The sequence below is a fragment of the Callorhinus ursinus genome, unplaced genomic scaffold (genome assembly GCF_003265705.2).
Source record: "Callorhinus ursinus isolate GAN/ISIS: 27379988/994484 unplaced genomic scaffold, GSC_fseal_2.0 scaffold28, whole genome shotgun sequence".
In the NCBI taxonomy this organism is placed as follows: domain Eukaryota; kingdom Metazoa; phylum Chordata; class Mammalia; order Carnivora; family Otariidae; genus Callorhinus; species Callorhinus ursinus.
In genome coordinates this window covers 7490496-7516742 of record NW_027397090.1, presented here as the reverse complement: position 1 = coordinate 7516742, position 26247 = coordinate 7490496, and the positions used below count along the sequence as shown (strand labels likewise).

Genomic DNA, 26247 nt, shown 5'->3' with positions numbered 1-26247 from the left:
AAAGAGACAAAAGTTGTCATCCTGGCATATACTGGATAATGAAACAGAGAGATCGTGTTTCCACTCCTAGGTCTATAAATTACAGAACTATGGACACATGGGTTTTAAGAGATGGGTAAAAGAACATTGGAGAAGCCCTTTTTATAACAGAGGTCTGAACTCGACGAGATGTCCAGCAGTGCGTACACTGGGGTAAAGTCACACAATAGAAAGTGAACAGCAATGAAAACAAGTCAGCAAGCACGCACCAACACACATAACCCCCAGTTAACACAGTTGAGCAAAGAAGCCAGATGCAAAATAGGATATATTGTCTGCTCACATTGACACGAAGTCCAAAAACAGGCAAACCTAAACTTCTCACATTCTCCCCAAATTCCGGTGAGTGGTTATCTTTGCTGAACAGAGGGAGTGATCAGTGAAACAGAGAAGACACAGCCAGGGGGCTTCTGCGCCACTGGCAATAATGATCTATGACTTCAGCTGGAGGGTGACTATCCAGGTGTCACGCTGTGATTAAGTCATTAAACCCTGCATTCTTGTTTTTAGCACTTTTCTGCGTGTGTATTATATTTAATCCTAAAATTTTTAATTTAAAACCTCCGAGGTTTGCCACCTGCCATTCCCTGTCTAGAAAGCCCTCCTTCTCCAACTGCCTACAGAGCATACTTCTAAACCCCCCTCGGGTTTCTCATCTTTGGGAAGCCTCCACAGGTTCCCCAAGCCGATCCGGGGGCTCCCTGTACTTGCCCTCCCATTCCAGCCTATAAGCAAGGGTCCCACTGTTTGCTCCCATCTATTTAGGTGTGTTTATCCACCGGATTAAACAAGGGCTCTGAGGTAGTGTCCTTTCATCTCAGCACCTAGGGGTAACCCAGCACTCAGCACCTCCTCAATATCCCCGGGGTGAAGAAAAGGCATTTTGAGAACATTACAGACACTTTTCTTCATTAATTTTGTCTTCTTAACTTTCTCTAGAATTTCCGCAGATACTGTTCCAGTCCAACAACCAATGGAAGGAAAATAATAACTAGATCCATCAACCATCCGAGGAAAAAAATAACTAGACCCTTTCAATATGAGAGTTTTTTAAGTGCTCTTCCTTTTCACGGCAGACTCATTCTCTGGCTTTACGGAGAACAGTAAGCAGAATTAAAACTTCTCTTTTCTGAATTACATGTTGAGCCAGCTACTTCCCCCAGCCTCAGGGCTGGATGAGGAAATCCTGGTGAGCTCGAGGAGGGCCCAGGCTCCAGTAGCGGCGGCAAAGACTCTCACCGTGTGCATGAACTTGCTAGCCCTCCAGTTTCTGGCTTTCCTCACCTGGCCCAGGTTCCACAGCCCTGCCCCAGTCAAACAAGCAGATGCAAATCAGCAGGCAGAGGACTCCAAAAAAGGAAAACAACACTGGGCACGTGCCCCTCCCTCAGGCTTTGCACCCCCCCCCCACACCGCGCCCCGGAGCTTTTACACCTTCGTGCAGAATCAAGTAGCCTGAGTTTCATATGGTTTGCCCAAGGTGATGAAAGAGGGAAGGAAACTGCCCTGGAGCTGCTGTTTCTCAGTAGCACATTCCTGTTCTTCACTTTTCAAAGCCTGACGCTCCGGTCCAGAGAGTGCTTCATCAACCGAAGCCAAAAGAAGAGCGTTTTGTAACCAGCGTCTTGTGCCCCCCAGACCCATGTTTCAAAGCAAGACTGGCCATATTCTGACACCCAAAGCCAGGCTGTGGCGTGTTCTGTCCCTTTCTGCAGCCCTGTCATACAGACACAGACTCCAACACGGGGCTGGGAAGGAAGGTAAAAGGTCTGCCCACCTGTAGCCCAGTCCTTGGATCAGCTTACTTCCCAACCGGTCCTGGATCATTTGTATGGTTCCTTGTAAGAGGCTCTTGGCTGCCGAATCTCCGACGGCTATGGCGACAATCCGGCCTGGGTCCTGTATTCTCAGAAATTCCTGCAGTCGTCTACTCTCATTGTGGTATTCGTGGGTATCAAACCTCACACTTTCCAAAATTTTGGCCGTGTCTTGGTCAATGATCCTCACGTTGAGGCCCCTAGAAAAGTCCTTTTCAAAGGCGTAGGACCCAAAGGTCAAGCCTGAGGAATGCAGAGTTCTCGCCAACAACGTCCACGAGACCTTCTGTGCCCCGTGTATCTCCAGTGTCCCACCAGCTTCCACACCAATAAATTTTTTGCCAAATGTTGGCATACTTTCACCTTCATCTGACTTGCCATACAAGGCAATTGTCGCTTTGGATTTATAGCGGCATTTTTCTGCTCCAATATGAAGCGCCCCACCATCCTTGATCAGGATGTAACGAGTCCTCAAAGTAATATTTCTGGATCCATCTTTATCATCACCAAACACAAGCAATCCTGCAAGGGACAAGACTAGTATCAGCCAACTTCCAAAACATCTCTCTGGGATATAGAGAAACAGAGTTTACCTTAAGTGGGGGTGGGGAAGAAAAGACTTCTGCAGTTAAGTTGGGGAAAAAATTCACTAAGAGTCTGCTTAGAAAATTAAGCCTGTTTTCAAAATAGTAAAGGTAGAGGGCGCCTGGGTGGCTCAGATGGTTAAGCGTCTGCCTTCAGCTCAGGTCACGATCTCCAGGTCCTGGGATGGAGCCCCACGTCGGGCTCCCTGCTCAGCGGGGAGTCTGCTTCTCCTTCTTGCTCTGCCTCTCCCCACTGCTCCTGCTCTCTCTCTCTCTCTCTCTCTCTCTCTCTATCTCGCAGTCTCAAATGAATAAATAAAAAAAACAGTAAATGTAGAAATGGAGAGTTCATGTCTCAGCATGCTAGAAATGCCCAGGGGCATGAATTTCAACCCATTCACCTTAGGACTAAATTATTTTTAGAAAAATATCTAAGAGCCTCCAAATCATTTTTACATATGTTAACCCATGTTAATTCTCTCATCACTCTCCGTAGCTGTAACAAAGATTTAGCTACAAGAGATCACCTTCTGGAACTGTTTCCTCTCCTATCAATCGGAGGTCTTGACTTGAGTGATTTCTAAGGCCCTCTTAGCTCTTGAACTCTATGGTTCATGGATACTCATGCCCCATGGATAGACCAACACCACATTCTAAAGGCTAAGAACAGTTTTCTACATACAGAACATCAAATGCCCCCCACAGCAATGAGCAGCCTTGCAGTCCCCACAGGCAGGGACCATTCCTCACCTCCATCCTGAATGACTATAGAATTCACCGTGGCATCCGAGGTCAGACGGAACATATCTCCCTCCTTGATAACAACTTGCTTTGCAGAATCTTGTCCTGGATCCCAGTTCCTGAGACGTGGGTTCTGATCTGGGCAATTCTCTATAAAAAAAAATGCAACATCAGGATCGCAACAATGCAATAAAATGCAAGAATGCCTTTAGCCAGATCCAAGTACTACCCTCATTTTTTGCAATCTGCAGGTGATGGGCAGACCTGTTTTAAATCCCTGCCATAAGGATAGAAATCCCATCCCATTCTACCTAGCAGATATATCCAATCCTTTAACTTCAATGCATAAAAAAGGTTGCCCTACACAACTAAGTTGCTACCATCTAGCTCGGGTCAAACTCCACAAGGTAAACACGGAGTTCCCCTGAATCATCTAGTCTATAAATAAATTAACAGCAAGAGGCAAAACTGTGATTTGTCTTTGGACCCACACTAGGAAGCAGTTTTAGAAAACGAAATATATTCACAACATACTAGTAAATTAAAAATGGGAACTGCTAAGTAATAGGTATGTCAGGTCTTCCCAGGTTCCTTCCTGTGCACAGTAGGTGACAGAAGCACCTCTATCATTCCATAGACCCCAGCTGATAAATACCAGCTATCTGCAGATACACACGCTTTCCCAGTGAAACTGGAAGAGGCAAACGGCCCAAGGCATGACTTCTCATTTTCAGAGATGAGGAAACTACAGATCAGAGAAGCCAAATCCAAGATTACTCAGCAAGCTGAGTGACATGCAAGTTCCCCCTTAAGAAATGAGGTTTATTGGATGTGTCGCGTTCCTTTACTAGAATTAGGATTTGCCCTTTGAACAGATGAGGATGGAAACATAAAAGTATTCTGCGTTGCCACAGCTATTTAATGCATGAGACCTTTAGTTGCTGCTATAATTGGAGTGGAGGGCAGGAATCATACGGGTTTCGATCAACTCCTGACCAAGTATTTACGGAGGATCCATTTGCTCACTTTGTACTAGATACTGTAAAATTTATAAAGCACACAATGAACTCACAGCCTGCAGAGCTTACACTACAGCTTGGGAGAGAAGCCACCAGCTAGGCAACAACTAAACACTGCAGAATGTGGTAGTCGCATGATGCGCAAATGAGCTCAGAGAAGGGAGGGGTGGGCTGGAGCACCTGAGACAGTTTCAACGAACAGGACACTAGACCTGGACCCTCAAAGGGCAGATGGTACTTAAATAAGAGGAGCATGGGGGCGCCTGGGTGGCTCAGTAGGTTAAACATCCGACTCTCGATTTAGGTTCAGATCATGATCTCAGGGTCATGAGACTGAGCCCTGTGTCGAGCTCCATGCTGGGGCGTGGTGCTTAAGAGTCTCTGTCTCTGTCTCTCTCTCTGTCTCTCTCTCCCTGCCCCCCACCGCCGCACCTCCCCGGGTTCCCTCTCCAAAAAAAAAAAAAAGAAAGAAAGAAAGGAGCATGAAGGTGAGAGATGCAAGTACCCCTCGCTACCCAAGTCCGTTGGTTGCTCAGTTAGAAGGGCAAGGTGCAGCCCATATTTAAACTCAGCCAAGGTAGAGATAGGCAAGGTGTGCTTGGGAATTATATGAAGGTGGAAGGTCCATGTTGGGAAATCATAGGAGGAAAAGTAGAGAGGCTGAGTGCAGCACCAAGATATTAATTTTTATGGAAAGAAAATCCTGATTCCTCGTTTTGAATTGTGTAACCCTTAATGCAAACATCTCATTTCTAAGCACTCATGTTGCCCTGGGCTCAGGCTCTCTCTTTGAGGTGACAGTAACGACTGCAGTTAAAATCAGCCTCACTGGTTAAGTCCTTGGCAATTATCTCATGTAATTTTTCTCAAAGCAGTTTCATAATCACCAATACTTAATTCAGATAAATCAGTGATTGTTACTATTAGACTAGAAATAATCCTTAAATGTTTCTTTCCGTTGAAGAAACAAGAAATCTCTTAAAATGTGTTCTGACTTAATACTAAGGATTTCTTAAACTTCTCTTCAACCTCCCTCTCTTCCCATAAAACATCGAGCTGGAACTCTCCATGATGTTACATCACAAGCAAATATATGCCCCATATAACAAGCACTATATACCCAGCTACCGAGAAGGAAATCCAGTTTTTTTACATGTAGAACCTACCAAATGGTTATATAATTTCTCTTGGTTTTTGTTTTGTTGTTGTTTTGTTTTGTTTTTTTAGAGAGGAAAAGAGAGAATCTTAAGCAAGCTCCATGCCCAGTGCAGAGCCCCACGCAGGGCTCGATCTCACAACCCTGAGATCATGACCTGAGCTGAAATCAAGAGCCAGACGCTTAATTGACTGAGCCACCCAAGTGCCCCAATTCCTCTTGTTTCTAATTATTTCCCAGGAGAGCATGCTTCCTTAGGAACCATCACCGAGAACTCTCGTCTATTTCCTTCCAGTAAAGTACACTTAATGAGGGATGTCTGGGTGGCTCAGTTGCTAAGCGTCTGCCTTCAGCTCAGGTCATGATCCCAGGGTCCTGGGATCCTGGGGTCCTTCCCTGCTCAGCGGGAAGCCTGCTTCTCCCTCTCCCACTCCCCCCTGCCTGCGTTCCCTCTCTCTCTGTCAAATAAATAAATAAATAAATCTTTAAAAAAAAAAGTACACTTAATGAGGAAATCCATGGTCTGCAGAAAGCACTGACAAATAGCTCAAAAGCCCCGCCTTCCTGGCTGCCCACTGTTAAGCTGCGGGTTCATTATTAAAATTATATAACAGCAATAACCAAAGTGAGGCTGACCCCGAAGGATGTCAACATACCACGTATTTCTACCAAAGTTCTACACTTATACTGCCAAAATGTGAAACTACAGAACATTGATTCAAAGGAACCACATCAGTGATTCACGGTCTTAGATGGAAAATGAAAACATCAATTAAAGCCACGGATTTCAGCTCTGATCTTCCCCCCAGATCTGGCATCTCTTTACTGCAGATTACTTGTGAAGAATGATTCAACTGCAGCAAACTTGGTGATTTTGCTGGAGAAAAGGGAAGAGAAAATCAATGCGAGGAGCCAACAGAAAGCAATGTGACAAATTCATTCCGTGGTCGACTGGCCTGGTCAACAAAGATGTTGATATGAACATCTCTCTTACTTCAGGTCTATTTTCTTAGAAGCATTGACACAATCTCCCCCAGGACTTCAAAGTCTATAAAACCCCTACAGCACTCATGGAAACTAAATAAAATAGTATTCGTAAGTCTTGCAAATGATAACATGCTTCTCAGATGTTGTATCCATTTAAGGAGGCATCTAATTTGACAAAAATCTGTCCTAGATAGTAAAAGAACAAAAAAAAACTGCAGACAAAAATGATGCCCCAGTCCAGGTTGTTATGGTCCGCTTCTCCTTCAACAGCCCTGAGCCATCTGATTTTCAGCCTGGTGGATGGGACTCTATCCTGAGCCCATTCTTTATTGATACTAGATTGAGACTGACAATGAATTTCTTCAAAACCATTTGAAGTATTGATATATTACCAACTTGCAAAGCAAAAACCATTTAAGAAATGAAAACCCGCCCACAAGATATTTAATTAGGAAGTAATAAGGGATTTTTAGATAAATGTATCAGACCTTAAAGCTCCTAATGGATGTTTTCCTTTCGGGATACAAATCGTTCCTCAAAAATACTTGAATCTTAACTTTTAGCACTGTCTCCCAACCAGTTTCAAGCCACAGAACACAAATCTTAGTATTTTCACTCATTTAAAAATAAAATCAAATGTAGTTTTATCACTACATTTAGTAATTTTTTTTAATATATATATTTTTTTAATTTTTATTTTAAGTAGGCTCCACCCCAATATGGGGCTCAAACTCACAACCATGAAATCAAGTCGCACACTCTACGGACTAAGCCAGCCAGGTGCCCCTACATTCAGTAATTTTTATCACTAGAAACTTTTGGCAGTCAGAAAATCATACCTACCACAAAGGATGAAATTATGCTATCTCAAGAATTCAGTAAAGATTCTTAAAATGAACATTTTGAAAAGAAATGCTCCAAAAACATCTTGAGCACTGGGACAAAATAGCAAAATGGAAAGAAGAGCAATCCTTCGGTTGTATCATTTCCAGTGGATTCCTTTAACAATTGCTTTAATAAGCAGTTATGCCTTCTATTCTCTAATTATATATGCATTAGTTAGAGCCAAGTTAAGGTAACACAAGCTTTTCTTTTTAATTCTATTCTCTTATTTCCTTCCCTCCTCCTTCTCCTAGAACTCGTGCTCTGTACACATGCGTGCCCACACGTGCGTACACACGCACTTACCATCTGGAGCGTATTTTGAGGAGATCCCTAAAATGACCGCGAGTGCAACAAAAAATGAGAAACTAGTGATAGCAAAGCAAATGAAGGTATTTTTGTGCCTCTTCTGCTTCTGGCTTTCTCTCTGGGCTTGCTGCTCTTCAGGGGAGAAAGCAAAGGTGGCCCGGGCTTCCTGTCTGATGGAGGTCAGTTTGGCTGAAGCTTGGCTCTTTGGAGGAGGAGGGGGCCGCAGGGGCACAACCTTCCCTGGCACGTAGCCAGACGAGCGATGGCTGCTTCCATTCTGAGGCTGGAGGAAAGCAGGGGAGTGTCCCCTGGAATCAGTGGCATGCATGATAAACTGTCACTGCGAAAAGAAAAAAAATTAAGGTTCAGAAATGTGAGAACTGGGGTGCCTGGGTGGCTCAGTCGGTTAAGCATCTGCCTTCGGCTCAGGTCATGATCCCGGGGTCCTGGGATCGAGCCCTACATTGGGCTCCCTGCTCGGCAGGGAGCCTGCTTCTCCCTCTCCCACTCCCCCTGCTTGTGTTCCCTCTCTCGCTGTCTCTCTGGTCAAATAAATAAATAAATAAATAAATAAATACAACAACAAAAAAGAAATGTGAGAATTGTAATGGCTTTTTTTTTTTTAAAGATTTATTTGTGTGAGTGAGCAGGGGAGGGTCAGAGGGAGAGAGAATCCTCAAGCAGACTCCTTGCTGAGTGCAGAGCCTGATGTGGGGCTCAATCCCAGGACCCTGAGATCATGACCTGAGCCCCTGAGCCGAAACCAAGAGTTGGCCGCTCAACCAACCACGCCACCCAGGCGCCCCTGTAATGGCTTTATGAAGTGTTTTTTATTGTGATCAAATCATGTCGCATGAAACTCACAACTTAAACCACTTTTAAAGTACACAATCTGGTGACATTCAGTACCTTCACAATTTTGCACAACCATCACCACCAACCATCTCCAGGACATTTTCATCATCCCAAACAGAAACTCTGTAGCCATTATGCAAGAATTCCCTGTTCTTCCCTTTCCCCCAGTCCCTGGTAAGCACTGTAATGACTCTGAAAATATCAAGTCAGCTCACACCCCTGATAAGAGTCACTAACTATCTTCTAATGTCACTGCTTCTTGGGCCTGGCTGCACATCTGAATCACCCATTAACATTAAAGCCCCGTGCCACACCCCAAACAATGAAGTCAGGATCCAAGCATCCCTATCTTTTAAATGCCCCCCACAAAGCGAGGCTAACGAGCACCTTGGTTGAGAGCCACTCCAAGGCAACCGTTCTCAATTTGCATTGTGCCTAAGAATCACCAGGGATATTTGTTATTTCCAGCTCAACTGGTGCAAAGAGGACCATGGATTTTATATCTTTAACACATACCCTGGTGAGACACTGAAGCAAGTGGTCACACTTTTTGAGTATCATGACCCTAAGCTCTTCCAGCTGAAGTTAAAGTCCATGCACCCTACGAAGACCACAAGTTCCAATAGACAAGCTTTCACATTTAGGTGTTCAATTTCCCTGCTAGATTTTTCTTTTGGTGAAGCAACTTAAGAATCTGTACTGTGTTATCCCTTAACTATAGACTATGAACTCATTTAGTGAGGAAACCTGACGTCTACATTCTCTTGTTAAAAAAGAGACAACAGGCCCAAAATGGAGTCCCTTGTGCTAAGGCCATGTCACCGAACCAAGACTTAACATCTAACCTAATTGTGGTTTCAGACTCTCTCAGGAATGTAACCTTTAACCAGTCTGAAGTTACCTGGTCAGCACTAGTAAGATAATCTGCCTGACAGACCCCTGCCTTCCCCCAAAGGAAGGTGACCTCGCCTGAAACAATCCACTCTTTGCTAGAAACTTCTTTTTCTGACCTCTGCCTCCCATTTTGTAAAGCTCCTTGGAGCCCCTTTCTATCTGCTAACATAAGATGCTGCCTGATCCATGAATCATTAAGTAAAGCCAATTAGATCTTCAAATTCACTCAAGTGAATGCTGTTTTTTAACAATCTCTTTAAATCTTCAAATTTTGTTTAAAAAATAGGCATTCAAATATTATGGTTAGGATAATTAAAAAAAAAAAAAAAAGTCTAACTCAGAATCCTTACTGCCAGGCACTGTTCTAAACCTCTCAACGTATATTACTCATCTAATACATTTAACACAACAAATCTCAGTAGCTCCCATGGTCCCCATTGTACACATGAGAAAAACTGAGGCCTACAAATGTTAATTAGCGAGTATATGGGAAAACCAGGACTCAAACCCAGGGCGCTAGAGTTCCGGCTCTTAACCGTTATACTAATGTGTCTTTCAAAACAATTGAGAGACGATAATGTCAAAGAAATCAGTTTTCTGATTTGCAAGGGTGTAACCAGAATGAGTCTGAAAGAGCACATTAATATTTTCAAGAATTCTTCATGCAGAAGTTCACTACAAATGATTCTTATCTAAGAGAAGCTGACACATAAACCAAGGTCCTTTTTATTCTTTATAGTAAGCTTCTGTGAGTTTCTGAATGAAAGAGTAAGTTCTGAATGCAACCCTATTCTGTTACTTTGCAAAGGCAAAGAAAGAATGCAAGGAAGCAAAAAATGCTATGCTTATATCATGTTCTTATTGGAAGGGCTGTGGGTAAGTAAGATGTGTTCAGTGCCTTCAGAAACATGATGTTCAACCTCTTCCCTTACTTCTCTTCCTTAACAACGAGAGCATCTCAGTGTCACCTGATTTCATTCAGTACCCTTGTAACTAATCCCCTCATCTTCTGCCAAAACAATGAATAAGATCCCAGTCACAGGGGTACCCCCAAATTGCTCTAAACTACAGCAAATCCATGAAACACAAAATGTGGTCATTAGAAAAGCCATTAATAAGCATTCCCAGGAACCAAACGACCTGGAAATTAATGGGGACAGAAAGGGAATCTAATCAGGAATTGATGCGGATTTTACACGGGGCAAAGAACATTCTCGGAGTCAGTGTGTCTGTCAAAAACACTTGGTTAGCGGGGTTTGATTTCCGAACAAAAGTAATTATTTAGATGAAGCTTAAGCTCTGAGACAAAGGGAAGAGAACACGATTCAAGGTGCTATTGAAGAAACTGCTGCATGTGCCAAACAGCAGAACGAAATAATAGAGACATCCTGCTGGAACAAATGAGAGAGTATAACAAAGACCCCTTTATGATCCTCTATTAACAAAGACAGGACGAAACTAGATATTCTTGAGTGCCAGGCTCACCCGGGTGGGAGGGGAAGCAGGACTATAATCTGCTCTGAAAGGGAGTGGGAAGCTTTTGTTCAAGGCTGCAATCATCTGATACTTCATTGTTTCAGGGTGAGAAAGGTTGTTATTACTTAACAGGCTGGAGGGCCCTTTTGTGGGCGATGATGTGTCTCCAGATGTACCCACAATATAGTAACAGGCAGTAAGAGGCTAAATGAAGCCGCCAACCCACTGGGAATAAATTTGTGTCTTCACATTCACAAAAATGATATCCTAATGTGGAAAACTCTGATGGTGTCTGCCACAAATTAAAATGGTCAATAAATGAAAAATAACTGTGGCTGTGTTTTCCCCATAACTCTTTTGTAAAACTAAATATATATATTTTTTAATTTTTATTATTTTTTTAAGTAAACTCTATACCCAACATGGGGCTTGAACTCATGACCCCCCGAGATCAAGAGTGGCTTGCTCTACCAACTGAGCCAGCCAGGCATCCCAAAACTAAATATATTTATGTTCATATATCCTGAGCCCATTAGCTCCACTTGACTGGAAAACATGTAAATGCATAAGCAACAGACAGAATCATTCTTTTCCTAAGAAGTAAACACACTGTTGAAACCATCTTAAAAATTACAACCAGGGACATTTGGTTGGCTCAGTCAGAAGAACAAGCAATGCTTGACCTCGGGGTCATGAGTTCAAGCCCCATGCTGGGTGTAGAGATTACTTAAATAAATAAATAAACGTTTAAAACATTACAACTAAAAAAATCATTTTATGGAGACTTCTTTCAATTTATCACCATTTTTTAAAGGTACAAGACACAAATACACTGCTTTAGAATTTCACTTTACATTTATGAGTTTACTTCATAATAATTTAATAATTCACTTATTATAATTCATAATACTACGATTACTAGTATTATGAATCGATTACTTAAAAATATGATCGCTAGTTACAGATTTCAATTCTTTGTGGGAAGATTTGACATTTCACTCATTCAATAAGCAAATGTGAGCTCTCTTGCAGTCACTAGAGAATTGTGGTGAGCACCATGGAGGACAGACAAAAGATTTGCAGCAACCCTAAGAAACACAATTCCTAAATTCAATTTTAATGACTTACTTGAAGGCAGAGTGGAATTGACCAAGGAAATACAGTTGACCCTTGAACTGGGGGGCGGTGAGGGGCACTGATTCCCGCCTCCCCCACCAAGCAGTCAAAAATCCATGAATAACTTTTGACTCTCCAAAAATTTAACTACTAATAGCTTACTGTTGACCGGAAGCCTTATGGATGACATAAAACAATGGATTACCACACATTTCATATGTTATATGTATCTACACTGTATTCTTACAATAAAGGAAGCTAGAGAAAAGAAAATGCTATTAAGAAAACACATTTACAGCTTGAATTAGTGTGAGTTTAGGGTTCTGAGAACAAAGAGGCACCTAACAGAAGAAAACATGAAGAGTTCCCTCCAGCTCTCAAGACTTCAAGGTAAGTCTGAGCTGTCATTTTAAACTTTTTATGACAGACCAATATTTTTACTCAATACACTAATAATTTGCTCATATTACATGTCATTTTTAAGAGGGCTGTCTTCCTCGTGTAAAGAACACAGTACTCTACGGAAAGAACACGTTAGCATTTTATGATGTACAGCCTGAGCTAAATCCCTAAACACTGACAGATAATCTAAAACGTTGGAAATGCACTCCATGAGGGTTTCAAAGCATAACTCTTGGCATATGAAAGTATTCTCTCATATGTATTTATCGGATGGTAAAAAGTAGTAGCCCAAAAGGCTTAGTAATAATTAACTAAAAAGTAAAATCATCAAGTAAATAAGTAAATATCATCTGTCGTATTTCATGCTATCACAGAAATAAATAAATATCATGCCATTAAAGATCTTCACAGGGAATTTAGGCAAAGATTTAAAGTAGGTAATACAAGAAATTACTAAGAATATGAAACCATATCAACTTGAAAGATATAAATGCAAATGCTGAAAAAGGGGAAGCATTCAAAATCTACTTCTTTTGTTAAAAAAAAAAACCTCACAAAAAACACCTTTAAAACTTGCTATTATTTATTTTTTTAAAGATTTTATTTATTTATTTGTTCAGAGAGAGAGGGAACACAAGCAGGGGGAGTGGGAGAGGGAGAAGCAGGCTCCCCGTCGAGCAGGGAGCCCGATGCGGGGCTCGATCCCAGGACCCTGGGATCACGACCTGAGCCGAAGGCAGACGCTTAACAACTGAGCCACCCAAGAGCCCCAAAAGCTTGCTATTATTTTAAATAAAATTCTTCTGTTGGATAAAAAAGAGTGTATAACCTCAAACAGTAACTCAAGGTGGGAGGAGTCTGTGCATTTGGCAAGAGCAGTCAACTATAAGGAGTAATCACAGAAAATAATTTATTTTGGAATTTCAGTAACATTAAAGGAGATCAGGTTGGTGAGAGTTTCTTGGGCCTATTAAAAAAAGAGCATGATTTTAAGAAAATTGATAGAGTCTCATTTAAAGTCGTCAAACACCGTGCCATCCCACCCATGAAGCCCCGTCATCTCAGGATTCTACAGGAAGTTCCCTGGCTGTTCTTCCCTGCACTCCGTCTAAAACTCTTGGTCGGATGGCTCAGGTGGTAGAGCCTGTAACTTCTGACCTTGAGTTCAAGCCCCACGTTGAGTGTAGAGATGACTGAAAAAAAAAAGTTTTTTTTAAATAAAACTCTAGTTGGATCATCTTGCTTTCTGCCTTACGTTTCAGCTAACATGTGGACTGGTCCATCCAGCCCCTGCAGTTGACTATAAGCTTCTTTTTTTTTTTTTTTTTAAGATTTTATGTATTTTACAGAGAGAGAGAGAGCACAAGCAGGGGGATCGGCAAGTGGAGGGAGAGGGAGAAGCAGGCTTCCCGCTGAGCAAGGAGCCCAACGCGGGGCTCGATCCCAGGACCCTGGGACCATGACCTGAGCCGAAGGCAGGCGCTTAACCATCTGAGCCACCCAGACGCCCTGACTATAAGCTTCTTGAGAACAGGGACTAGTCTTACTTATCTTAGGATTCTCACAGGACCTTCCACATCATAGGTCCTCACTAGGTGCTTGTTGGACTTAGATCACACTCTACCTCTATAGACCACACACACACACAGACACACACACACACACAGACACACACACACACACACACACACACACACACACACACACACACACACACACACACATTGGAATTTTCCACTCAATCTTTCCTCGACATCCTTGAGGCTCTGGGAAATTTGTCTCATCTATCTGGATCTGTTGCCCTGATTTGGGAAAAACTGAGAACATTTACTACTTCAAGCAAAAAAGCCAAAGCATTAATTTTTACAAAATGCAATCCTAGTGTGCAATCGAGCGGGCGACTAAAGGTATTATTACCAACTGCAAATAGGCATTCTAAAGATAAAAAGTGGCAAACTAGACAAGCTGAGCCTTTCACAATATTTTGTAATACTTGTAGCAAAACAGTAGGAAATGCAGTAGGCACAGAGGAAGAAGGAAAGTGTTCCATTCCACTTCATATTGTCATGCTGACAGCCAGTAAAGGCTGTGATCTGGGGCACCTGGCTGGCTCAGTCGGTAGAGCGACTCTTGATCAGCGGGTCGTGAGTTCGAGCCCTACTTCGGCCACAGAGCTTACTTTGAAAACAATGCTGTGCGCAAAGGGAAAGTCTCCTCAATACAGACAGAGCAGGAATTCAAAGCCAGTAAGTGCTTTTTAAAAGGACTGAGTTTTCACGTTCTTTCTTTTTTTTTTAACTTTTTTTTTAAGATTTTATTTATTTTTTTTAAAGATTTTATTTATTTATTTGACAGAGAGAGTGAACACAAGCAGGGGGAGTGGGAGAGGGAGAAGCAGGCTTCCTGCTGAGCAGGGAGCCCGATGTGGGGCTCGATCCCAGGACCCTGGGATCATGACCTGAGCCGAAGGCAGACGCTTAACCGACTGAGCCACCCAGGCGCCCCAAGATTTTATTTTTTTATTGACAGAGAGAGAGAGAGAGAGCGAGAAACAGAGTACAAGCAGGGGGAGCTGCAAGTTGAGGGAGAGGGAGAAGCAGGCTTCCCGCTGAGCAGGGAGCCCGATGCGGGGCTCGATCCCAGGACCCTGGGATCACGACCTGAGCCGAAGGCAGACGCTTAATGACTGAGCCACCCAGGCCCCCTTTCACGTTCTTTCTACTGCTGAGATGCTAACATAGAAGACAAACCACCTACTATACGTGCTTATTATTCACACGGTGGTTGAGGACACTTACCCTCGAAGCTGTATATTCAGTCCCCCAAATCACCCAGCCTCTCCAACCCAGTGGAGAGGGGTTCTCACAGCCCAGTGCCATGTGTATCAGCCCCCTCATATCCAACACCTGATGAAAATGCTCTACTTTTGACTCATTTCAAGTCTTTGAAATCCTACCTACATTTGTCATGAGAACTGATTTTTGAATGGAAAATCCAGGCTTACAGGAACAATCAAGAAGCTGGCATGATCTCAAGTTTACTCTTCTTTGATGAAGCCCATAATTTTTGAAACAGTATCCAGTCTAAAGGTCAATTCTGCAAGTTACAGTCCAGTTTAGGGAACAACTGGCCAAAGTCTGGCTGAGGAAATTTCCTTTTATTAAGATCCTGGTAGGTCTTTACCACACACCCACTGGTATGCTCTCGGTCACAACAAAATGTAACACATGCCAGGAACAAGAGGTGTTCATGAATTATCCTGAAAACAAATGACAGATGTTTATAATTATTAGTAATTATGACCTAATTAAAATTTTAACCAGCTCTTAATGGTCTTGAACTTCCAATTAATGGTTCCAACTTCCAATCTCCCATTTTTAGGAGAAAGATAACATCAAGGAATCAGGTTTAGGGTGTTGGGGGACAGCGGTAGGGTGTTTCTTTAGTTTTGTTGTAGATTCAGACTATGTCTATAGTTGATAAACAGCTCAACACTTTAATCATATAAAGCTGTTCTGTAAGAAATAAGCTTAGCAGGGACGCCAGGGTGGTTTAGTCGTTAAGCGTCAGCCTTCGACTCAGGTCATGATCCCAGGGTCCTGGGATCGAGCCCCGCATCGGGCTCCCTGCTCCGCGGGAAGCCTGCTTCTCCCTCTCCCACTCCCCCTGCTTGTGTTCCCTCTCTCGCCGTGTCTCTCTCTGTCAAATAAATACATAAAATCTTTAAAAAAAAAAAGAAAGAAGCTTACCAAAACTGACTTTTAGGCCCTTTAGTTTCTCAAAACATCAAATAAATACTTAAGTGTGATCAATATTTTCATGAAGATTATGTATTTAAATACATATTATACAGGTTTTTCAAAAACAATGGTTGAAAAGTTTCTGGCAGAACATCCTTCTATACATAGTTTAGAGGAATATATTTTATTGCACATCCTATTCCCAGAGCATGCAGGATAACATATATTTTTAAACAATAATCCCTGCAACAGAATTCAACAGAAATGCTAGGTCTGTACTTATAGCTCTTTGGGAGAAAACAGACAGATGGTGGAGGAAAATTAAGTTCAGTTTCATTCAGAGAACAGCTTGGTTTGTGCAAGCATACACCCAAAGAATCCAATCCCCTGAGACCTCCAAACAGAACAGTGCTCTCAGACAAGACATATTCTCCATCATTACCTTGTACGGGTAGGCCTTTTGTCTTTCCTTTCGACTCTCCAAACCAAGATGAGTCACTATCACTTGCAATTGCCTGACATGGTCCCAAGAAATAAGACATTTGTCATGGTTAGTTTATTTACATTCATTCTGGTTCACTATTACTAAGCTGATTGTACCCGGGCCAATGTTGCAGAGGCAGAGGGGAAGCACCAACCCTCCATTAAAAACCTCTCCCTATGCAGGCGAAGGATACGGGGCTGAGAAATCTTCATTTTTATTCCACTACCTTCTTTTTCCACTTGGTCAATTTAGACACATATGATGAATGATACTCCCCACAGTAGAGCTACTATTACGTATAAACACCAATACACCCAGACTTGAAGTCTAGCACCATGGATCATCGTTCACATTACCTCCTCCCTCAAAAGGAAACCACTCTCCCGGTACATGCTAACTCTGTTAAAATATAATACAGAGAAATGACAAGGAATTTTTCAAGCCTATAATCTCCTAAAAAGGCTAAATTGACTAGAAATTATTTTTTGTCACTAAGCATTTGAGTCAGAATAAGTATTATTGAAAGCCAGAAGACATTTGTTTTTTCCTGCTTAGCAATTCACTTTTTGTTAAGCTCTACTGTTAAGCTCTTTGCCAGAAAACCATAGTCGGGAAATAATAAACCCCTGGAAAACAAAAATTAACTAAAAATACTAAGAGTTGGATTATGTTGAAAACAACGAAGCAACAAACGCTGAGTTTATGGGTCTGCAGTGAAGGAATTCAGATGAGCAAATCAGCTACAATTTCACTAAAGTGGATATAGCCTCGAAAATTCTGTTGGAATCTCCCGTTAAATATGGATCCTTCTGAACAAAGAGTCTGTATTTATAATATCTAATGCCCAAAGTAAACCAAGTGAACACTTTCCCGTCTTAAAGTTATATAGGCGACCTTTTAAGAAATATTTTTAGTTCTTTCTTATAGTCCTCTCATTTATGCAGGGTACAGGAGGCAGATGTCTGATTTTCCTGACACCAAACATACTCATTAATCCTGTCTTTCTCAAATCTGTTAAGCGTCTCCATGAAAAGCAGTGCTTGACCCCAAAGCCAAGATGGCTGACAGAGCGAAAAGGCCGAAGAACATTACCATGGGCAACAAAAGAGAAGCAAAAGGAAAAAGGAAACAGACCATACAGACCAACAGGGGAGAAAGGCTGACAAGGAGAGAATATCTAACACTCCTTACCAGGTCAAAAATAAATTTAAAAAAAAAAAGCAAAGTAGGTGGGCCCCTGGGTAGAAGGAAAGAACCAAAGGACAAACAAAATTGAAGGCAGAACAATCTTCAACTTGGAAAACTGGAGAAAGGAGAGGGTGGGTCCTTTTACCTACCAGTCTTCCGCTCTTCACTCCTATTTCCCTTTCCCGATTATTATTCCTCAGCTTCCTTTTTCTCCTTAATGCTTTCTAGTGAAAAGCTGCCCTCTTTCTCCCCTCCTTCCCAATGCTCCTTAGACCACCCCCCTTCGCCCTTGTTCCCCACAGGCTGGGAGGACACAGGCCCCCAGCCTGCTGACAGTGACGGATGGCTGTCAGGCACACAATGGCGGATGCAGGCGTGTCATCAGCCTTGCAGCTGGCCTTCGAAAGAAAGAACCAAAGCCAACATCTGACCTGAGGGAGGCTGATTTAATTAAGGTTACAGCAAAGGGCAGAGCCGCCTGTGGGCTGCATTCTCTGCCGAGCGCCTGGGACAAAGCCTGAAAATACTTCTCAAGAAGAAAGAGCCAAGAAAGTTATGTTGGTTAAAGTGTTGAAAGTAGGAAAAAAGAAAAGGCAACAGAGATTTGTTTGATAAAGAAGCAGAGATGGACCAAAAGTCCACGATCTCTTGAGATACAGACCTCAAAATGCAATGACAGTAGAAAACAGGTAACGAGAATGTTTGGACATGCCTTTCAAACTAAGAAATATTCCAGATGAATAATGAGATGCCCAGATTGAACTGATCTGGGGCCACTCAATCCAGCATCAAAGCAAAATCTCTAAATGGCAGGGCCGGGACTGGAATCCAAATGTACTATTTCTTTTACCTACAACACATAGCCTATTTTTTTTTAAAGATTTTATTTATTTATTTGAGAGAGAGAGCACATGTGATGGGGGAGGGAAGAGGGAGAAGCAGACTCCCCGCTGAGCAGGGAGCCTGATGCAGGACTCGATCCCGGGACTCCAGGATCATGACCTGAGCCGAAGGCAGTCGCTTAACCAACTGAGCCACCCAGGCGCCCCAACACATAGTCTCTTTTGAATACAATGTTCACCTCTGGGAGTAAAGGCTTGCCCGACAGGGAACACATTTAGGCTTGAACATCTCTTATGAGACAAGGGCTCTGCTAGATGATGGGGACCCAGTGGTGTACAAACAAATCTCTACCTTCCAGGAGCTCAGAGCTCAGTGTTGGGGGGGTCAGGAGAGGACCCAAGGAAACAAGTAAGTACAATGCATGTCATGGCAAAGACACTGGGCTGGTGGGTCTGAAGAGGTGGTCACCTGAGTTTATTAGATCTCTACAAATGGAATAATTTTTAAAAGCCCTAGCAAACTGACTTACCCAAATGCATGCCACCAGACCACTACGAATAGCTTCCTTTGCACGTATAAACTAAAGTCTACCACGGAACCCAGCCACTACCATGACAACATACTGTCCAACGATGACCAATATGGGAGGAAACAACAGAAGTCTCTTGTATTTTCTGGAAGGCTGCAGGTGAGTCCCTGGCCAAAACAAAAACAGTGCCTGATCTCCTGGGGCGTCTGAAACCTAGGCTACGGAAGAGACCATATTACACCTCCTCCAGTCTCAAAGTTCATCAAAACTCAGTAGTGCCAGACAGTCAGCAGGGAAGACCAACAAAGGGTCTTAGACTTTGCATAGCTGAGCAGGGACAGGTTCTGGCCAGCAGCAGTGAGACAGGCAAACAGGGGCTGCATGATGGGCTCAAGGGCCTTAAGCACAAATAGGGAGCAAGAAGAAATACTTGAAGGTACTTGAAGGTTAAAGCCAAGCTCAGACCACATGGTAACTCAGCAGCGGGGCGGAGGGGGGCAGTTATCCATGAGCTGACCATACACTGTGAAGCGTGACCATATGGAGAGGACAGGCAGTGTCTAAATCAGCACAAGCACTTGGGAAAGCAGCTATTAACATTCATCAAAAGACGTCATTAACTGTGCTGAAAAGCCAATTCATCTTCCATTTGGCCTTTTCAGCTCTATCCCCATACACAGCCCACTTGCTACCAAACTGCTAGCTTCTCAGTATTACTAGCACTTCGTTTCTATCGGAGCATGTCCTAGGGTGGCTGGGGAATGGCTGTCATCAAGTACCCATTGCACAATTAAAGCCACATCTTTGGCATTAAGGAAAGAGAATTTTATAAATCCCCATACGAAGTGGACTTTAAGGGTACCACTGGCAGTAGTAAAAACCAAAATGACTCATTTTTCTCATTCCTTCTGAAGCAGGGATCAGGCATCTGTCCTTGTGCTCAACTTAATCTTTCCACTCCCTAAAATGTTAGTAATTAATTTTCCAACCTCATTGTATGCAAAAAAAATTACTCATTCTTCAGGGAAGCGAGTCACCATCAGTAAGGACCATCATAAGAATAGGAGATGGGCAGTATCCAAGCACGAGCCAATAATTAGGCAGAAGCCCCCAAATCAGTAACAATTTCACTCTTCGGAGAGACTTCATAATTAGATATGACCAAGACATCTGGCTTGTTGCGGATACTCCTATGTTTTAAGATACTTATATCAAACTTAGAGTCAATGAGGACAATTCTTTTCTCAGTGGCTCAACATGGACCATCTTAAATTGCAATCCTTTCAGGCAACAATGTTCCAATCCCACTTCTGTGCTGTGTTAAGACCATTTTAAAAACTATATTAAAGCTAAGACTGCTACAAGCTCTCTGAGGCAAACTTTTCATAATATAAAGTCTCCAAATGCTGTCAACTTTTTACTTATTGTCCAAACTAAGATGGAGTCCTGATAAGATAAATATCAAAGGTTGATCACTTGTGACCATGTAATGAAAATAAATGTCATGTTACAAATCTGGCTACAAGGTTAGACTAATAATAACAATTTCAAGGCAGATTTGCCTAATCGATCAAAGGACTGATTTGATGGGAGATAGCAATTCTGAGCTTTAAGTCATACACAGCATCCCAGTCTGTGCCATTTTTTTTAAAGAGGCATTTTAATAAAGACCCTATGCTTCATTCATCTTGGTACTGCTCACAGCAACCAGCACAGAGCCTTGCACATCTTAGGAATGCAATAAAATATTTGCCAAACATAGTTCCTGACAACCAACATTAATGGCTTCCCAAAGCAAGTACAGGGAAAACAAAAGACCATGCCAACATATTTCTAATACACTTTTATCCTATGATTCACAACACAAATCTGAATAATGTTTCCAGGAACTTGCTTTTTAAAAAATGTGCACTTCTACAATATTTTACATTCATGTACTATTTGTGAAAAATGCAAGTAAAGCTAACATTATTTTTACACTTAGTTCCCTATTTGCCAGAAATTTCTTACAAGTAACATCACCCCACTGCGTACATCATATCACGTGTAAATCCTCCCAAACAAAAAAGGTAGAGTGTCTGCTTTAAACTTGGGTGCAATGGGTTTCTAAGCCCAAGTGCAAATTACTTCCCCATTAAAACATTAAAATAACTAAACTGCTAACAAAACCAAACAGGAACAAATTAAGAGTATATTAGAGGGGGGGGGAAACGCTGACTGGAAATAAGGACAAAGGGGTTCTTGTCCCTGCTCAGCCATTAATTTATTATATGACCTTACCTAATTAGTTAGGCTCTCTGGGTCTCAACTTCCTCATTTTAATATTATTTTTAAAGCCCTTTCAAACTACATGCTAAGATTCACCATGTCCTGAAAAGTGATTTACATTCGTACTCCCCCCCCCCAATCACACTGAACATGATAGTTTTAAATATGTGAGTATGGATTTCTGTCAAAGGCAACTTATTAAAATGTCAGATGAGCTTAGGTCCATTTCAAGTGGAGAATAAGGCAAGTAGGTTAAAACAAATAGTGCTTCCAGATTCACTTTCACCCAGACAGCAACTATTCTTACTGGGGGAACAGCCTTTTTTTTAATAGCATTGTTGAAAATTCCACCTCTTTACAAACTAAGAAAACTAGTCAGGGTCACTGTCAGGGTCTCAAAAATGCAGATGCATGGCTTTTCCTTCCTTTTCCCTTTTCCCTATTCATCTTGTTGGGAGAGAGAAAAGCAGAAGGGCTAGCTTGACTTGGGAGATGGGGCGGCGGGGGGGTGGAGGGAGAACGTGGCAGTTACTGTACAGACCGAGACAAGCCCCTCTCAATTGAGGTACGGTACGAGCCAGCCCATCCTTCTAATTAGTGCTCACAACCCAAAGGCAATGAAAAGGTTTCCTGTGGCTGGGATGGGAAGATGCCTGGACACGTTGAGGAATGCCTTATGACAATATCCAGCACAACCGTCTGAAAAACTGCACTCAAGCTGCGATTCAGAACACTCTGGAAAGGGCACTTTATTATATACACAGCGAATTAAATAAAAGTTAATCCTCAAAGAATTCAATAAAGTATTCTTAAACTAATTTTACAGATGAACAAACGTGAAGTAGGGCATTTGGCCGGCAGCAAATGGTTAACAAATGTCAGAGCCTCGTTTTAAACTCAATTCTGACTTCAAGTACTCCAATCTTTACGTTTTAAAAGGGTACCCCTGACACCAGCGTTCAGCCCCTGTTATTTTTGTCTGATTTTTGAAAACTTTATTTTTCACTAAATTGCTTCCTCATCACCATCCCCCCCGCCCCCCAATCTGGTCCTCTTCTGGATTCTTAAAGCATTCTATGCATGATGCTCCAAACACTCATACACACGTACTGGGCTTTCTCTAATTGTTCATTTCCTTTTCCCCCAGCCTAGACTCATTCCTTTCAACAGCAGAGACCAGCTCCTCTTTCCTTACAGACGGAAGCCACCACACAGATGATCTTGGCTCCCTGTGACTTCCAAGCTTGAACCACTCCATCCAACTCCCTCTCCCTACCGACAAGCACACAGTGGGCATTCAGAGTGCTTCCCAAGTGCCTGACACACAGTAGGTGAATAATAATTGTTAGTTGAATGCATGGTTGGTGGGTGGGTGGATGATGCAAGATCCTATTTTATAGCACTTTACAAAGTACACCCTTACATCCAATATCCCATGGGAGTCTAAAACTGTACTTAATAATAAGCATTCCAATGTTCTCTTTCTGCAGCGTGGCTCGTCGTATCATTCTCAAATTCAGGGCCCAGAGGTGCAGAGCTGGTAGGTTAGTGGTAGCCTTTCGACTTCGGAAATGGCCCACCGCTACTTTACTTTCTAGTCTGTCTTCCCACCATTCCCAAGGTAGCTTGGGAACAGGCTAAATTAGGTTCATTAGAACACGAAGGAGGTGTTGTCCCATTCTGGTTTCCTGTTGTGAAATCTGAGACTTCAGAAAATCTGTAGGTTACAGGTTAGATCAACAAAGGAGCCTGGACTCAAACAATTCGCAGTGACCAAGAAAACCTAAACAAGCACAGGAGAAGAATGTACTGATCCGACCTCCCTGTCCACACATGCCTCGGCTTCGTTCACAGGCTGTTAAAGCCGGACAGGTAGGTGAGGATTCAAAATTCCCTTCTAACCTTAATTTTCTGAGCTTAAACACCCATTCATCAGATAAAACAGCATCAGGTGGAATGAACTGAAACCCAGGGGCAGACTTCTAGTTCCACCCCACACACTGACCCTGGAGTGCAGGTATGCAGAAAGTCAGGGGAGTAACTTTAAGGTAAAGGACACAACACCAGAAGGTACTACCTAGTGTCTACTAAGCACCAGTGCCTACTGCTTTCTTCTGCTTTGCCCAAAAATGCAAGCCCCAAAGAGCCCTTTGAATAGCTAATCAAAGGCGCACAAACCAGAGCATGATGCCCAGACCAATTCTGAAAATAGCAAGTTTCCTTCAAGATTAATACCTCCTTTTTGCCCACCAAAGAACCCTAAGGCCAAATACTTGAAATGCATTTCTTAAAACAGAGCCCCTGCCAACAGGTATGTCTATGTCTGCCCGGAGGGCGGAGGCCTCCCTCAGCTGAGGTGAAATCTCCCACCAGCCCACTGCCTCTAAATTCTCATTCTGTCCCGGGAAGCGCTCCCGAAAACAACATCTGCACACCCTCAACACGTGCAATTATGCAACACCGCATCACACTGTCACTCTGAGACCAGGAGAGTGGCCACAAGCCAGTGAGTGGCTCCCGAGCGGAATGAAAGTTCTTAAAATTATTAAACACTCCATCCTTAGCCCCGACTGTTGATGAAAGGAGACGTATATCAAAGTCTGTTTTCCTAACCTTAGGCAGAGAATTTGAGTGAGTGGTTTCTGCTTCACAGCGAGGTCTGGTGACAATCCTCGGCAGAGAGCATCCAGGGACATCGGGACCTTGGTTTTATTGCAAAGGATATAGCAACTGGCATTAACTACTGAACTCCTCACAGAGCAGGACCACCTCCCTTGCCAAGACCTCCCAACTCTGCAGAGTAAAGCTGGGAGTGGGGTCCAGTGCTAAGGCTATCCCCAGCTGTAAAGAAAGCTGCGAGTGGTTTTTAAGTCCCCCCCTTACTTTTATTAACACAAAGCGGGGTAAGGGGTGAGGGCTCGGTTCACCAACCCAGGGGAATAGTAAAGAGACAATGGTCACCCCCAAACGCGTCCGCGCGCGCACCGAAGTCGAGACTCTGCAATGCACATTCCACCAGCCTTTCACTGTGCTTCCTGTGGGGTTTATTCCCCCCCACCCCAACCCTCTCCGGAAAGTTTGAGGCTGTTCACACCGACTTTCAAAGGTCCATTGTTTCCTTCTCCGTAAACGTAATGAAAAGAGAGACGGAGAGAAAGAAACCGAGACGCGGTTCCCCAGACCCCTTCTTACGGAGAGGATTTACTCCGGGGGAGTCCGGTTACTCCGGATCCAGAGAGGAGAGACCGGGAATCGCGGAGCGCGGGGGGAGGGCGGGAGGATGTTTGCCATTTCAGCAGAAATGCCTAAATGCCAGGCCGCCGGGAGCCGGGAGCCGGGACGGTGCGCGGGGCCGCGGGCGGCGACCTCGCGGTGGCCCCTGCGCGCAGCTGGGGAGGCGGGGCGGGGGGGGGGGAAGCCCTCCGCTGCTTACCTTCCCCTCCCCCACTTAGCGTCGGTTACTCCAGGTGCCTACACCGCGGTCCAAAGAGATGGAGCCGAGCTCCTAGCGTCCCCGGGTCCGGATCTTCTCTCCATTGCCAGAGAGCCCCGGGAGCCCCGCGCCCGCCACCGCCGCCGCCGCCGCTTTTATGCAACTGGCAGCCGCAGCCTCTCTCTGCCTGGAGGTGAAACGCTCTCCTCCCGGGAATGACGCGCACTTCCCTCCGCCTCCGCCTCCGCCTCCTCCAGCCCCGAGCCTCGCGGGCAGGGGCCTCGGCTCGCTTGCTCCGGGAGCAGCCGCTCGGCTTTCTCCGCTCCTTCCCCTCCGGGAGGAAGGGAGCCTCGGCCCCGGCGGCGCGCGCCCCAGCGTCCCCGCCACGAAGGGAGGCAGCGGCAACGCGGGGCAGAGCGGGGTCCCAGGAGTCCCGCTTGCCCCAGGTCGGCGGGCGCCACGGCTCGCGAAGGTCGCGCTCAGCCTCCGCCGGCCAGACAAGCGGCCCGGTTGTGCTGGGCCGAGGGCTGCCGATTGGGCGGGCGGGCGGACGAGACGGAGGAGGCGGGGGGAGAGGAGGAGCCTGCGGCCGGAGGAGGCGGTGGCCGCGCTGGGCTCCTCCCGCCGCCTGGCTCCGCGGGAGCTCCGGACCCCGGCGCTCAGCGCCTCCCGCTGCTGCGCCCGGGAACCGCGCCCCCGGCTGCGGCTGCAAACTCCTACCCGGCCAGTGTGAACCTGAGCCGGTGCCCCCCGCACCTCGCGGCCGAGCCTGACAATAAGCCCCCATCACCCCCGGCTGAACCTGACCATGAGCCCCCATCACCCCCGGCTGAACCTGACAATGAGCCCCCATTACCCCCGGGGGAGCCAGCCCCCCCAATCCTGTCCTGGCTGAGCCTGACACTGCGACCCCATCACTCCAAGGCTGAGCTGTACCCTGCACCCCCACCTCCTCCCGGCTGAGCCTGACTGCGCCCCAACACCTCACGGCTGAGCTGGACACTGCGCCCTCATCGCTCCCGCCAGAGCCAGACTCTGAGCCGCATCATCCCCAAAGGGACTTCCATAACTCCCGAAAATATTCTGTGCGTCGGGCCGGCGCACCACGGCCGCCCCCACCTGGCCAACCGCGGGCGCTGGGTTCTTCGCGCTTCCCGAAGAACCAGCCGGCTCTCTGACTCGGGACAGCTCCTCCGGCAACGCAGAGCGGCCCCGGCACCCGGCTCTCCGTCCAGAATAAATACAACGACGCTTCCCCACGCCCCCTGCCCGCGTCACTTTGGAGTGGCTGCCCGCCCACCCCAATGCCTACCGACCGGTCTACGGACTCCCGCACGCGGGCTGGAGTAGCCCAGCCGCCACCACCCCGCCCCTCGCTGGAGTTGCTCCCACCGAGGAAGAGGCTTGGCTCCCGCCGAGGGCGCGGCCGGGGCTTGATCAGTTAGACCCACGAGGTCCCCAGCTAGTGACAGCGGCAGGACTGCC

At 44.7% G+C, this 26247-nt stretch overlaps 1 protein-coding gene across 6 annotated transcripts in view; it reads right to left on the bottom strand.

Annotated features, from left to right (window-relative positions):
• The window catches only part of CEMIP2 (cell migration inducing hyaluronidase 2), a 101585-nt gene extending 75565 nt beyond the window's left edge, over window positions 1-26020 (bottom strand). For 2 of the 6 annotated variants that reach the window (XM_025891547.2, XM_073878086.1), the window contains exons 1-4: window positions 24763-25284; window positions 7532-7874; window positions 3191-3331; window positions 1817-2378 (exon numbers count right to left, since the gene is read on the bottom strand). In XM_025891547.2, the coding sequence (XP_025747332.2) occupies window positions 1817-2378; window positions 3191-3331; window positions 7532-7862 (1034 nt within the window). In that variant the 5' untranslated portion in view covers window positions 7863-7874; window positions 24763-25284. Of the gene's footprint in view, window positions 1-1816; window positions 2379-3190; window positions 3332-7531; window positions 7875-16459; window positions 16533-24762; window positions 25286-25881 lie in introns of those variants that run through there. The other 4 variants (XM_073878084.1, XR_012374035.1, XM_025891548.2 and 1 more) reach the window with 4 other exon arrangements.
• Between the last annotated feature and the right edge of the window lie 227 nt (window positions 26021-26247).